This window comes from Sorghum bicolor, chromosome 9 (assembly GCF_000003195.3).
Source record: "Sorghum bicolor cultivar BTx623 chromosome 9, Sorghum_bicolor_NCBIv3, whole genome shotgun sequence".
In the NCBI taxonomy this organism is placed as follows: domain Eukaryota; kingdom Viridiplantae; phylum Streptophyta; class Magnoliopsida; order Poales; family Poaceae; genus Sorghum; species Sorghum bicolor.
Genome location: NC_012878.2, coordinates 5435487 through 5448248, shown reverse-complemented (window position 1 = coordinate 5448248; position 12762 = coordinate 5435487). Strand labels below are relative to the sequence as shown.

Below are 12762 nucleotides of genomic sequence, written 5' to 3'. Positions count from 1 at the left end.
TCAATTGTGTTTGATTGGCATTCTCCCAGTGCTTGATTGTTTATATTGGTGATTGGTTCATCCCCTACACAGTGGTATAAATATATCATCCTATCCTTTACTTACCGCAAACTAGTGTAATTAGTTTAGTTGCTTACTTTGCCTTGTGTAGCTTAGTTCACTAGTGTAGCTTGTAGAGACTTAGTTCTTGTGTGCTTAGTGATCATAGCAACTAGAATTGTTGGGTAGGTGGCTTGCAAACCCCCCTTAGAGCTAGAGCAAAAAGCTACGCTTTGTTATTTACTAACCACTTGCTCTAGTGAGTTTTGTAGAATTTTTAAATAGGCTATTCACCCTCCTCTAGCCATATTAGGACCTTTCACCTATTTAATGTGATGCTTGACTCATATTGCATAGCAATCCTAATCTAAATAAAAAATAATGCTAGCATCAAACTTCTCATGTTTTAATATAATACTGAGGTATATTAAAAGGTAATATTAGAGTGAGATAAGGTTTATCTAATTTCTATTTTTATTATTAAATAAATATGTCTTCAAGCTACATGTTATTGTAAATATTAACTATCTAATACCATAGATGTTATGGTTATCAATAAAATAAATTATGGACTTTAAATTTTATAAAAAGGATAAATATAAATAGATATGTAACATTATGTCATCACTTTCTAGGGTTATTTGATGTTTTTCTTCCGTTGCAACGCACGGACATTTTTGCTAGTATAGATTACTTGGGATGAAACTAAAATAGAAGATAGAAGGACTACAACCTATTAATATGAAAACTTACTATGCTAACATACTTTTGCCAGGCCACTAGGATTCTTTGAACTGTCCCATATGAGGCTTGTATCGAGGACAACTATTGAGTAATAAACTTGTGGTAACATTGCACTGTTGTACAGGTTTCACAAAAGTTAGGAGCAAGAGGAGCAATTCAGTTAACCCGAACTAGTTCCATTGAGGTCTTCATGGAGGAAGATACTACACACTATGTTATTTACCATCTTAGTGTTATAGTTTTTTGAAGAACCGTTCAAAATTACTACAAACATATATTTCTAAATAATTATCTCCTTTATATTATTATAGGGAACTTGCTCCGCCGGTGCCTAAGACCCAAATCCTTCGGTTCTAAAGCTCAAGCAAGCAACAAGCAAAATCCTTAAGAAGTAAGTGTAGCATAGCTCTTGCTACTTCACTTTTTATGGAAACTATGGAGAACTCATAGCGTCCATGGGCTTATGCAAGTGTTGTAATCTTCTAAATTATGTTGCCTTATTATTGATAGAACTGCAGATCTCGCAGGCTTATATGAATCTAATAGCTACACAAAATAATCTACTTCTACAAATTCTGGTTGGTTCTTTCTGCTTGTTTTTTAATATATCCTCTGGACTAAGCTAGTGTATTTGTCTTTTCTATATCTTTTTTCTTGATTAATTTTTCTCAAAATAAAAAAACTAGTATATACACATACATATGAGTGCATAGTACAGGTGTTGTATATGTCGAAAGTCTTTTTTTTTTTAGAATCGTGTTGAATCTAGTTTGGGCGAAAAAGAAGCTACCCCAAAAGAAAACTCAATTATCTGGAACTAATGGGCCAAGCTGGCAAAGCTGTGGGCCGTTAACGTCTGGACTAAGATTCGGCCCAAGCCTTTCCCATTCCCAGCTGGCCGCCGAGGAGTCGCCGCCGAAATGCGACGGCGGGCGGATCTGCTGAGGTTCGGCGGCGGGCGAGTCCGCCGAGCTGATGGGCTGGGAGTCTGGGACCAGATGCTTGCTCCGTTAGGTCTTCGTGCCGCCGCCGGTAGCACCCTTGCCCGCCCAGGTGGGCCGGCATCATCAGGACTCAGGAAAGCTCGGCGATTTCCCTCGCTAACTGCATTTTGCGTGCCTGCAACCTCAAGCCCGGAGATCAGGTAAAAGGATGGGGGATTACTACTCAAGTATGGTCTTTTCTTGTCTCGGTGAGAGTAGACGTGTTGGGGGAGATATTTATATTTTTGCTACATTTTGTTTGTGCTCAAATGGTTCGGCTTTCAATTTACGAACTTTTTAGTGCGAAATTATCTATTGTTCATTCATCTCTCTAAGTAAAGTGAGCTTGCGTTAGACCAAGTGCCTGGAATTATAGGGATTATGTCGATTTGATGTGGATCTTTCAAAAAAAAAAGAAACTAAAACTGGCAGGGTATGAAGTCTGCCGCATGTTTTGAACTGCCAACCTTTGGGCCTTGTTTATGTTTTGAACTGCCAACCTTTGGGCCTTGTTTAGTTCCCAAAAAGTTTTGCAAAATTTTTCAGATTCCCCGTCACATCGAATCTTTAGACATATACATGAAGTATTAAATATAAACAAAAATAAAAACTAATTGCAGAGTTTGGTCGAAATTGACGAGACGAATCTTTTGAGCCTAGTTAGTCCATGATTTGACAATATTTGTCAAATACAAACGAAAAAGCTACAGTGTCGATTTTGCAAAATATTTTGGAACTAAACAAGGCCTGCAAGTGAACATTTTGTTTCGTGGACTTACGAATCTGGAAGTGTCCCCTTCTGTGCCATCCTTCAATGCAGAATCCACATACCATGCTGTGATCTGCTGGATGTAATTTTGAAGAATCAATTTCACATACAACAGGAATGAAATTGACTAATCTAGGCTCTAGTAGCTACTTAAATGCGTTCTCCATTAGAAGCTATTTTTTCCAATCAAATACATTAAACTAAGCATCTCAAGTATGCTCTACCCCTAGTCTAGTGTATGGATTGTTCATATAGGCGTGTCATGGAATATCTCATTGCCTTTCCGCACGCTCTTTCAAGCACCATGCCACCATGTAACATCTAATCCAGAAATGGAATTGCAGAAGCTTGAGGATTTGTAGGTAATGAAGTTAAAGCATGAATAAAAAGTGTTAACATCTATTTGTCCACTTAGTTGCTTAAAATTCTAACCTGTTAGACAGATGGTCAGTGCCCTAGTTCGGCTGGTTGGGCCGACATGTGACATGCCGCATCAAGCCTTGAGCCCTTGCACATTGTGTGATTAGTCATAGACTCATAGGCAAGATCTTCATTTATTGGTTTTGTTCCCGTAAGTCATAGATTCATACATGCGTGCATATTGCACCTCATAATCAATCTATTATTTCCCATGTGCAAACCTTGCTTACATGTCCTTGAACTGATATTTCCAGATTCTATCATAAGTGCAAACAATTTAAGCAATTCGGCTGATGTCTTATGATTTCTAGAGCTGGAAACCTGGAAGTATTCAGGGATCCTTTAGAATGCAGATGCTAATCCACATCTTATTTCCTCATCAAATTCTAGTGCTCAGCTGCCCTCCTGACTACAAGCAATTTAATACCTAGTACATCAAAACACAAATATCTTCTTTTTTTCCCCATCAGCATCAAAATTCTCATCACTAAAGCATGCCTAGAAGTACTGAAATTTTTGTTCACCGGTGATTGTAATTTATCCAGTTACTCTAGGCTTTTTTCGTTGCAGTCTTGCAAGCAACCAGTGCAGTTAATATTTGCAATTTGCTATGGAGACCTTTTCTCATCTGTTTGGTAGCATATATTTATACCATAGACCTATTTTTTCTTTGAGGTCTCACAACTCAAAAAAAATCACCAGAGCATGTCTGTTCTAACAAGAGTTAACCCCCTTTATTTCTGCTCATTGTGTTATCACAATGTTGGATCTCAGTTTACTCCATTTTGACATGTATATGCCGTCATCAGAAATACCTTTCAAGTTTTTTTCCCCTGTTACTGATCACTATACCTTGTTTCCTTAAAATAGATTGCATGAATATGCAGCGATTAGAGCTGTCTTGAACAACTATAAATGCATTGGTCAACTGCAATCATGGCTCATGCAGCTATGACGATGGCATCCTGCATAACTATCTTGGATGTATTAGGCAGGGCTCTTACTGTTTTTGTGAGATTCAGGATTATGCTGTAGTAACAAACATGGTGCTGCCATTCTAGCTCCCAAATAGGACCATAGCTGCTCGAGGTCTGCCTAATTTTTTTGAAATAAAAGGCAGGAGCTCTACCGCTCAATTAAGTAAGGATAAAGAAGTTTATGTGCACAAGGCACCCTCTGGTGCCAAACACTACGGTCCTAGGACCGGGGCAAGACAAGCATGTCGCACCGCTACTGGTGTTTACCCATCAAAGGATACAGCCCTGCGTCTTTGCATGATATCCTCTTTTGTCAATGAGGCCACCTGTAGGACCGTTTGCGAACACAAGGTTGAGAAGTACCCTTGTGGTTCGTTTTGTGATGAGTGATTGTCAACGTGATCCACGAATAGGTTGAGTCAGTGACTAACGTTACCATGGCGAAAGCTATGTGTGCGACATGTCTTTTGGCTTGTGGTCTTCAGTTGTGGAGCTCGGAGGCGGTGGTCGATGGCGAGGAGAAGGTCAAGTAGAGACGTGCCATGCCGATGGACCTGGAGCGGTGAAGGATGGACGTGAGGCTTGGACTGACGGACCAGGAGGCCGGATGACCAGCCGCAGTGGCTGACATCTGGGACATCGACAAGTGCAAGAGTACATGGGAGTGACCGTGTTGACCAAGTCAAGACGGCAGACGCGAGTCGAGCGAGGCTCAGGAGGACTTAGCGGGCCGGCCGGTCGAGGACGGCGGTGACACGTGTCGAGTGGCGGGGAAGCGTATGGAGTACGCTACTCGCGGCGGGTTTCGCGGGTTTGGGCCTCAAAACCCGGGCGGAGGTCCCGATGCAGACGGATGGCACGTGGCGGCATCGGTGAGATCGCTTTGGAGCGAGGCTACCGGTGAGGAGGCGCGGTGGTCGTCGGATTTAGGTCATGACGAGTTGGACTAGAATGCCCCTGGGGCTAGCTAGTTCGCTCAAAAATATTTAGGGACATTTGGGAAATATGTAATATGCCTGATAAATAAACCGGGAGTTCCCCATCTAAAAAAACCCTCTCCACCTACCGCTCTCTCTCTCCCGTAGCGCGCTCTCTCTCTAGGGTCAGTTTTTTTTTTTAGATTTTCTCAAGAGAGAGTGCCATGAACTGATTTTTCGTGGTGATTTTTCGTGTGATTTTGAGTTGGGAATGGAGGCCCAAATCCTCCACTTGTCCTCCGGGATTCAACATACTTAGCTGTGATTTTCGTGTATCATTAAGCAGTGTTTGTGTCTGTTATTTTTGCGAGTGAGTTACTGTTCACCTGTTTTTCGCTTCCATGATTCGTGCTAGTTTTAAGTTTTCTATGGAGTTTGTTTGGTCAGTTTGATGCTTTACCAAGTGATGAACAGGATGACCGAGTGATTTGAGCAATTTCCACTTGTGCATCAAGATCTGAGCAATTTTCGGTTTTGGGGATATTTTTCGAGTTCTTGCACGTGATCTGATTTTCCTAGAGATTGGCTTAATCCTAGACAATGATTTTTTGGGGATGAGTTCGTGCTAGGTTGAATTTGGTCTATGCCAAGTTTAAGAGTTTTTCGTGGAGTTTTTGGTTGAATTTTTTGTTGTTTTTGTGACCGCTCCTCTCTCTGTCTGTTCAGCTTCGTTCTTGTTCTATAGTTCGTGCTTCATACGGGAGTCTGGAAGGGTGCTGTCATGGCCTGAACTAGCAGCAGTGCTACCAAAGCAGCATTTAGTATTCAAGCACCTTGCTGGCTCACTTGAGCAGCACTCGTTGCAGTCCCAGGAGGGCTCCCGTTGCCTAGCGTTTTGCTTCAGTTGCCCTTCATTGCAGCGGCTCCTATGGATGACAGCCGGACAGCTTCAAACACTCAGCGCTGAGCCCGAGCAAGTGCTCATCCAAGCACGAACTGGCAGCTGCTAGTAGTTCGTTGCTCAGGCTGCTGTTCCATTCAATCTCTTGTTTCAGTTTGCAAGCAAATCGTTTCATCTTTTTGTCAGGAGCTAAGTAGCAGTTCGTTCATCTCCTAACTGGTTGTGTTTTTTTTATTGGTAGGCCGCGCACCATCGAGTGCCGAGCAAATCCAATTCAGTGATTTGTTTTGCAGGGATCCAGTTCTCGCTGGTAAAATAGAGTGCTCCATTTTTAAGCCGTTACTCTGTCCGTTTTTCTTGGCGATTTTCTAATGAATTTTCTCTGGCCCTAATTTTCCGTTTTGTCCACAACTTAGTTCTTTGGACTTCGATTTGTATTTTGTCTCTTGCATTGAACATCTATAGTCCTAAGAAATTTCTCTAGGTACTTCCGGCATCAGTTGGCGTGAGTATTCTAGATTTGGAGTTGTTGCGCGTTTGGTGGTGAACTCGGGACAGTGGCTAAATATTTCGAAAGAAATTTGAGGCTCCCATTCACCCCCCCTCTGGTCGCCGTTTTCGGTCCTTCACCGTTTTGTGTTTGTTTTCGAAAATCCTCCTATTCCTCTCCTTTTACAAGTTCCATATAATGTAAATGAGGATTCGGGATTCCATTGAACCACCTTCAATCCTGCTTTGGCACCTTGCTTGCTGCCTCCTCCCACCATTTGGCAATGCCTGTGGTGTCTTGCTGTGGGAGTTGGACATTGAAGTTTTCCCAGGACAGCACTCTGCCTAATACTTCTCCCAAATAATAGGCATACTCACTCCATGCAGCTAACTCTCTCTCTCTCTCAAAAAAAAAGCCATGCAGCTTCACTGAGTCTCTGTCTTTTCTTGCTTTTCTTGCCATCGCATACAATGTAAGGTATTAATTCTCAATCAGAGAGATTCACACTGTATAACAGTCTGAAAGACTGTAGGTGTGTGACTATATATGAGAGGGGCCAATACATTGATTTGCTCAAATCATGTTTTTTTTGTTCTCTCATCATTTAATATGGACAGTCGAGGACAACAAAACCAACTTGGGTTGAAATATCATCGAAATAGGCCATTGCTTTTGTAAATCGATCACCATAAACTCCATTTCAGGATGTACTGTGATATATTCCCCCTTTACCATTAATATGAGATTTGCTTATTCTTTTGTTGAATCCACATTTGGTAATTTACTTTGATTCTGATGTCATGAAGAATGGCAGATAACTAAAATTAACTCATTTTGTATTCGCTGCCTATGATTTGAAACTGAATTAGGTTCTTTTTAATAGTGATGAATAATGCTGGTCCTTGAGCCAGTTGGAGGCAAGCGCCCTTTAAGGCTGTAGCCTCTAGGATGTGGTCAGGTTGTTTATGGGCATGTGCAACTCACTGCAAGGTGTGAGGCATGAGTGTGTGGATTTTGTATGGAGTCAATCCGCTTTCCTTTTCTTCTTAATATAATGATTCATAGCTCTCCTGTGTGTTCGAGAAAAAAAATGTGCTTATTATTCATATAGATAATATGATATAGCTCAATTTGGGTCAATATTTGCACTGCGAAGGTGATAAAGAGTGGGGAATAGTTTGTGATGGAATGGATTTGCAGAATTAATTACTGGAACATTCTATCACTTCCTTGAACTAACTTATGCTTATAGTATATGTGACATTTGAACTCCTTCTAGCCTTTAATTTTAGATTTCTTAAAAAAGGATACTGTATCAAAATTTTCAGCAGGAGTCTGAGTTAGGTCTCACTTTTGTGCAAGGAAGAGGTTTCTTTAAGCAAAGGCAACACTAGAAAAGGGGGAGAGAGTAAATAAAAGTTAGGTGGAGACAACAAACTGCTAAAACAGGCAATAGTACATCAGTACCATACAACAAGGACTTCTGTACAATGCTAAATACTATTACACATTGGCAGACTCACAACCCTACACCATCATAATACTAGATATCTAGCTGTGGAAGCCAGAGAGCCAAAATTTTGGGGACAATTCTACCTACCTAGTCCCCACCATTAACTCTGCCTGCAGTTCAGCAAGTGCTCCCTATTCTTGTTCTCCTTTGCCGACATTGCTGTGGTCATCATGGTCGATGTGGAAGAGGTTGAGGCGGCTGTGGCTCAGGCGGAGGGAGTACATTGTCTTCTTGTACTCGGCCCAGGTGAAGGGCCGGTACTGGCGGGGTGAGTTGGCTGTGATTGTCTCTGGGAGGGCCAAAATTCGTGCATGCAGTGGCGGCGCAGCGAAGTAGATTGTGGACAGCCTTGCCCTGCAGGAGTTTGCAATTACCCTGTGCCGGACACTTATCACCTTCCCATTTGTCAAAGCCTGGGAACAAGAAAGGGAAAGGAGAGATGAATACAAACCAAGTATGAGAGACATAATATTGTATTGTTGCACTATGGATTGATATCTGGTTATTGTTAGATTCAGATGTAGTAACAACTAACAAGACAAAAACAGAAATTCTTGTCAGTTGGTATGATGTACTTGATGCAGTCCAAGAGATGTGTCCAAAAATATCAGTGCCGACCCATCTTTTCACAAAAGGAGCAATAGCTAACCTGGTGTCTATTTAGAGTTCGAATCAAATAGAGATACATTTCTTTTTCATGTTTTTAGTAAGTGAAGAATCTATTTCTATGATGCACTGAGACGGGAGTTGCATAATGCAATTTCATATGTGAGTACTAATGGTGGGGGTGCTGAGTTGTGCCTAGCCTCTGTGCTTGTTTTAGACTTAAGAGTCTGCTAATTTAATTTCTAAGTAGCTCATAGAAGCAATTTTCATTTACTTTATCTACTAGTGCTGTTTATTTTCAGGTAAACTGATGCCTTTACCTGGAGGAGATCACCAACATTGACAAAGAATGCTGATGGATCGGATGGCACCTGAACCCACACCTCCCTGCCGTCGCAGTTCAGAAGCACCTGAAGGCCGTCAACATCGTTTGATCGGAGCAAGCTAAGAATCTGCGGGTCTGAATGCTCCCCGAATCCGATCCGTGCACCTGCTGACTGGTTCACACCATTGCCAGTCTTGATTCTGAAACTGCTCTTCATCTTGCATTGGTTGTCATGGTCAAGCTTCTGAATGGTGCATGCTGGAGGGTAGTGGTTGATCCTCAGGAGTGAGTCGCTGTCTGTGTCAGTGATGAGCTTGCTGAAGGATCTGGGGTCCTTGAGCCCTAGCCCCTCTCCTAACAGGTCCAGGATCTCACATGCAAGCTGCCTCATTGCTCCCACATACTCGTTCACCACATTACTGCAACAACAGTGAAGAAAAAGCATCAACATGTGAGTTAAAATCTGCCCAGGATCGATTTGATCAATATAATGGAGTTATCACGAAGACCAATTGGATGTGTGCCATGAGAGAAAAAGGAGACTGAAGAAAGATGAGAAGATTTTGACTGATTGATGTATGAATATGCAGCAACTCAAAAGCTGCAGCCTTGAAAAGACGGTAGCTTGATGCTATGGATGCATCTGGGAGCAGAACCAGAATCCAGTCACATGCTATACATATTCGGTTCTTGTGATGTATGGATAGCTCCATCTTTCAAAAAAAAAAAAGCATGGATAGCTCTGGATCAGCCGTACATGAAACTTTGGTGTGACCAATTTTCCAATGGGCAAATGGGTTTTTTCGACAGGATTGGGCATGCTTTTTCGACTGCTCCATGGATAGACCCATCAGTGCTTGGTATCACTCATCACTGCCCCTGCCACTACACCCCTCCTGGGACATCTCATTCATCTTGCCATAAAGAGGACCCGTTGCATGTGTGCCTCCTTTCCTTTGCTTGGCTTTATATGGATAGCATGGATATGCTCTTTAGGGGGCCCTGGGGAGCATTTTATTTCTTATCAAGCTTTTGTACTTCAGTGGACCCTACTTGCTATTACCTATACTCGTGTTCTATGGCAAAATGGCTACTGCAAAGATTCTGATGCCATTTCCATTTTTATTCTTGTTGCTAGCATTCTTAGATTAGTTGGGGGTAGCGAATCCATATGGAATTTATGCAATACTCCGTAGCATTTTTACAGTTGTATGTTTCCCAACTGCTGTGTCTGTAAGCTTAGATTTTTTATGTGATCAAGGCTCTTCTACTTCTTAATAGCTGCTACATTATGAATATTGGACATTGGCCATATATTAATGATTCATGTCTAGTTGATAGAGAACAAAGGGAATTCATTTCAAAGTTCATATATGATGTGTATCCTGTGACCATCTAAAAACATCATTTTCTGTATGGAACTTAGTGTACTTCACTGAAAAAGCTGTAAGAGGTATCCAATAGCCATGGGTTCTGTTGCTAGCTGCATCAATTGGTGGTTGGGTATGTCCATTAATTGAAGACCACTGCGCCGCAGATATGTGATACTGATTGACATGCAAATACACATAGTTTGTTGGAGAGGGACCTGACACTGAGAGGGGTCTTCTAACTACCTTAGAGGGAGGAGGGTTTTCTTGTCCCTTTCATTTTATTTGCTCTCAACCAACTCTATTGAATTAGGCCACTGCCTGGGCCTGTGTAGTGTGTGAGGTCTCTCCTAGCAGGCTAGCATTGTTGTTTGGATGAGATCTCTCCCCTTCCCAATGCACAGAAATAGCTAAAGATATCTCATCTGTTATGTTCAGTCAATTGTTAGGCATTTAAATGTTTTCTCAGCATGGGCAAGGGCTGTCCCTCTCACAAGCAAAATGTACAAGCCATTTTACAGTGCAAAATGAAAAGCAGTCGATTGTAAGCCTTTGGAATGTTCTTTTGGCAAGGCAATTATACCTACCTTTCATCAGAAAATCGCCCAAGCCCATTCTGTGGAGCTGTCGAGTTTGTTATGTCCCATCAGTTTGTGCCTTTTCTTTTGCTTTAGAAACTAGCTGCTGCTACTACTACTACTGCTACTATGTATGCTCTTGAATTGTTGGAACTAACATATCATTGCTCTGCCTATTGTGGCATCAATTGCGCGCCATTATTGCGATAATTATTGTTTTGAAAACTATGTAGTTATGCATTTGCACAATTTATTTGATGGGGGCCTTTCTGACTACGACAACATACAGGAACATCCCCCTAAAGCTATCATAATCAAGGATAAAAGCATATAACTGGAAAAAAAATCAGTAAAGCTAAAAATCATGAGTAAGAATCTTGAATGAACTATCTTTCTTGTCTATCCCTTTATAGTGTAATATTCAGATTAATATATAGATGTTTGGATTTCGAATGCCCACATTGCTGTTGAACTATTATTCTCTTTTCCGTCGAAAAAAGTTGGCACTATCAATTATCAAAGGATGCTTTCTCAGGAAGTCTAACACTTCATGCTTCTTGCTGGGCTTAATTAAATCTATATATACTCCAAAAATTCAAGGAACACTGTCCAAAATAAACATTTTTTTTGCCATCTTTTCTTAACATTATGTGGATGTGTGTACTCCATCAGAAGTTGGCTACAAGCATCCCTAGTTGGAAGCTCTAGAGGAGTGCATACATGCATATGACACCATACCCCAAGTGGTCTTGACTTCTAAACGACCAAAGTACCAATATTGTAAATTAATGAGCAGGAATTAACAAAACTATACCAAACATGCATGCATGTACACATCATGCATGTTGACCTTAAGTCCTTAACTATAATATGCATGCAACAAAGGTTAATCTATATCAAATGCTTGCATCACCTTCCACACACAAAAGATAGAGAAAAACCTTACAAAAACAAACCTACTCTCACTACTATATATATGTACTCATCATTTGCTAGCTGCTGCTGAGAGCTTAGCATCAAGCGAGACATTCCGACAGGTGTAGGACTATGATATGCAAACCACACATCTATCACACACGCACTGTCAGTAGCATATATAGGCTGTTGGTTAATTAAGGAGCACTGCAGGCACAGTGCAGAGGAGCATGACACTCCAGGTAGCCATCAACATTAACACACACCTCACAACACCTGTTCTCGTTCCTTTGGCGTATGTCTCTCTTTGACAGCTTAAGCTTTTAAAACCTCAAGGCCTGCTATTAGCATAATAAATCACCATGACCCAGAGTGCGACACGTATGCTGTGTATACATAAACTTTTTTTTGAAGGTTTATACATATATTTATATACTTTGAGTGTAAAACATTGATGACGATAATGCAATAAAATTAGCTCTAAATCAGATACATTTGTGCCTAATTAAAATGAGTTAGCTTCGAGATTCGTGTTGGAGCTTTGTTAGAAGGATTTCCTTTCCCACTCTATAGCTAGCATGGATCACAATGAAAGATGTACATGCGTCATGCATGCATACTTGCATAGTGTAAGTGGTAAGAAGTAAGTGTTGTAGTGTGGTGTATATACCTGAAGCGCGAGGGGTCGTCAGTGTCGATGGACCTGGCCCTGTGCGCGACGGCGGCGGGGTTGGCGTGGAGCAGCAGGTACTCGAGCTCGCCGGCGTCGCCGTTGAAGCCGATGGTGCGGCAGCCGTAGCCGAGCGGGCTGGGCGGGCCGGCGCGCTGCTTGTCGTGCGGCGGCAGCGCGAAGAACGTCCTGGCGGCGGCGTCCAGCCGCGCGGCGGGGCCTGCCGCTGGCGCCACCGCCACGCCGTGGTTCACGGCGCGGAAGAAGCCGTGCTCCGCGCACGCGCGCGCCACCTGCCGCGACAGCGCGCCGCGGCCGCCCGGCGCCGACATGTCCACCGTCGGTATGCCTATTATGCCGTCGTGGGACGGCGGCAGCGGCAGCGGCGGCGGCGGCGTTTCTTGGCGCACCACCACCGGCGTCGTGGAAGGCACCACCATGCTGGCGGCGTGTCGATCGTGAGAGGTTGGCGCGCGCTGTGTGCCTTTGTAATAAGCTGGCTGTAAGGGCGTTCCTCGTAGTAGTAAGCTTAGACGTAAGGTGCA

At 42.5% G+C, this 12762-nt stretch overlaps 2 protein-coding genes across 2 annotated transcripts; both read right to left on the bottom strand.

The window, feature by feature from the left end:
• LOC8080913 (gibberellin 2-beta-dioxygenase 2) lies at nt 7811-9135 on the bottom strand. Its single transcript, XM_021448041.1, has 2 exons — nt 8680-9135; nt 7811-8166 (listed from the first exon to the last, which is right to left on the bottom strand). The coding sequence occupies exons 1-2, from the start codon at nt 9133-9135 to the stop codon at nt 7885-7887; spliced, it is 738 nt and encodes a 245-aa protein (XP_021303716.1). The 3' UTR covers nt 7811-7884.
• LOC110430382 (gibberellin 2-beta-dioxygenase 6-like) lies at nt 9279-12657 on the bottom strand. Its single transcript, XM_021448040.1, has 2 exons — nt 12218-12657; nt 9279-9327 (listed from the first exon to the last, which is right to left on the bottom strand). The coding sequence occupies exons 1-2, from the start codon at nt 12655-12657 to the stop codon at nt 9279-9281; spliced, it is 489 nt and encodes a 162-aa protein (XP_021303715.1).

Excerpts from the sequence above, each read along its gene's own strand:
- LOC8080913 (XM_021448041.1), bottom strand. The coding sequence starts at position 9,135 with ATGTTGATGCTTTTTCTTCACTGTTGTTGCAGTAATGTGGTGAACGAG. Across the intron at positions 8,167-8,679 it reads ATGTTGGTGATCTCCTCCAG|GCTTTGACAAATGGGAAGGT; the intron begins GTAAAGGCATCA and ends TCTTGTTCCCAG.
- LOC110430382 (XM_021448040.1), bottom strand. The coding sequence starts at position 12,657 with ATGGTGGTGCCTTCCACGACGCCGGTGGTGGTGCGCCAAGAAACGCCG. Across the intron at positions 9,328-12,217 it reads GACGACCCCTCGCGCTTCAG|ATGCATCCATAGCATCAAGC; the intron begins GTATATACACCA and ends TTCTGCTCCCAG.